Raw genomic sequence first — 1555 nt, 5'->3', positions numbered from 1 at the left:
TTTTTTTATGAATTATTAGGTAAAATGATTTATTGAGGGGGAGGGGTGCATAAAATTAGATATGATGCACATTAAAGCATACATGTTAGGGTAAGTATTTGCCCACCCTGAGCTGATCCTAGATCCATGACTTTTTGAATTAGGCGATCCATTCAAGTAGGAAAAAAAATAAAATAACAATTTTCAAAATAAAATACTTTACAATAGATGCAAAAAGGGTTGCAAGATCCAAACAAACTCATACATCAAGTCAATAAAATCCAAGTCTCATAAACACTATAATATAATATAATCAATCATTGCAGAGGAAAGGGAAGAAGCCATCACTTCTCATGATATTCACACACCATGGAACCACTTTGCATGGCTATTAGTAACGCAACATAGCCATTATGACCTTATCACTTAACACTTGCCATGCCTTGCCCTGATCCCCAGAGACTTGATACATCTCTGGTTTTCAGACTCCCATCCGAATTCCTCAACTTTATCAGATCGTCAAATAGATTGTCTGGCTTGTATGGTTTTGGAGCGCTGGAAGGGTCTCTCAGATTTATTAGAGTGGCATATATCTGGTTTTCTTTCGACCCAAATGAGCGAAAATTCTGTAGAGCTTTGGAATTCTCTGCTATCCCAGTTGAATCAGAGGAACCTATAACCGCTCTAGACTGAGATTCCGGGTATTGGGTCTGAGTGGATGTTGCTGATACAAAGGGGTTCAAGCTTGCTTCAGGAGAAATCCATGGTGTGGCTAGATAGTTATTTGTATACTGTGGTAATTGTTCAACAACATCAACTTGAGACCAAGGTGCGATGTAACTGTTATAGGTAGTATATCCTTCATTTGGCATACGTGGCTGAGAATAGTTATGATACTCTTCCCAATTGGGAGAATTGGAGAATGGATTTTGATTCTGGTTAGCTGTAGGCGGTGGCGGGGGCGACGGCATATCTGTTTGAGGAGATAATGTGAGACTCAGGAGATCAATCATGTCTCTTTCATTCTTGGAAGAATCAGCTGGCGCTGGGGGATCAAATACGATCAATGCATCGCTTTTGTCTACACCATCCTTGTTTGCTGAGATCTCTTGTTCTCCAGTTGTTTTAAGTAAAGATTTCCTGTAGAAATAGAAGCATGTTTTTTCATAATTGTAATATAGAATTGAGGTCATACTGGTGAGTAGAAGTTGTCTGAGTAGGTGCACCGACCTATTTGCTAAATGTGAAAAACCATCTTCTTCTTCCTCTTTGTCGTCAGATTGTTCAGCGATTGCAGGAGCAAGGGGAGGAGGGACGCTTGGTCTTATAAGTGCGTCATATTTTGAAAGTGCATTTTGTAAGCTGTCATTCGTTGCAAGTGCTTCACGCAGGAAGCCATCATTCCTGGCAATATTTAGCAAATTGAATGAAGTTTAGTTACAAATTTTTCAAAAGAAAGAGTAAAGTGTCAAGATAGCCCCCTAGCTATTTCCATGGGGTTATCTTAATCCTAGAATTTATAGAATTGCTAAATTGGTCCCTAGACTATTTTAATGTGGGCTAAAGTAGTCCTCAT

At 39.1% G+C, this 1555-nt stretch overlaps 1 protein-coding gene across 1 annotated transcript; it reads right to left on the bottom strand.

The window, feature by feature from the left end:
- Positions 1-180: 180 nt before the first annotated feature.
- LOC110035163 lies at positions 181-1452 on the bottom strand. The gene is made up of 2 exons (XM_020739403.1): positions 1210-1452; positions 181-1119 (listed from the first exon to the last, which is right to left on the bottom strand). The coding sequence occupies exon 2, from the start codon at positions 990-992 to the stop codon at positions 402-404; it is 591 nt and encodes a 196-aa protein (XP_020595062.1). The 5' UTR covers positions 993-1119; positions 1210-1452; the 3' UTR covers positions 181-401.
- Between the last annotated feature and the right edge of the window lie 103 nt (positions 1453-1555).

Source organism: Phalaenopsis equestris, unplaced genomic scaffold (genome assembly GCF_001263595.1).
Source record: "Phalaenopsis equestris unplaced genomic scaffold, ASM126359v1 Scaffold196508, whole genome shotgun sequence".
Classification (NCBI taxonomy): Eukaryota; Viridiplantae; Streptophyta; class Magnoliopsida; order Asparagales; family Orchidaceae; genus Phalaenopsis; species Phalaenopsis equestris.
The sequence above is the reverse complement of the archived record's forward strand: the minus strand, read 5'-3'. Positions and strand labels throughout refer to the sequence as shown.

What these genes read in the sequence shown, in the direction of transcription:
- LOC110035163 (XM_020739403.1), bottom strand. Translation starts at nt 992, where the DNA reads ATGATTGATCTCCTGAGTCTCACATTATCTCCTCAAACAGATATGCCG.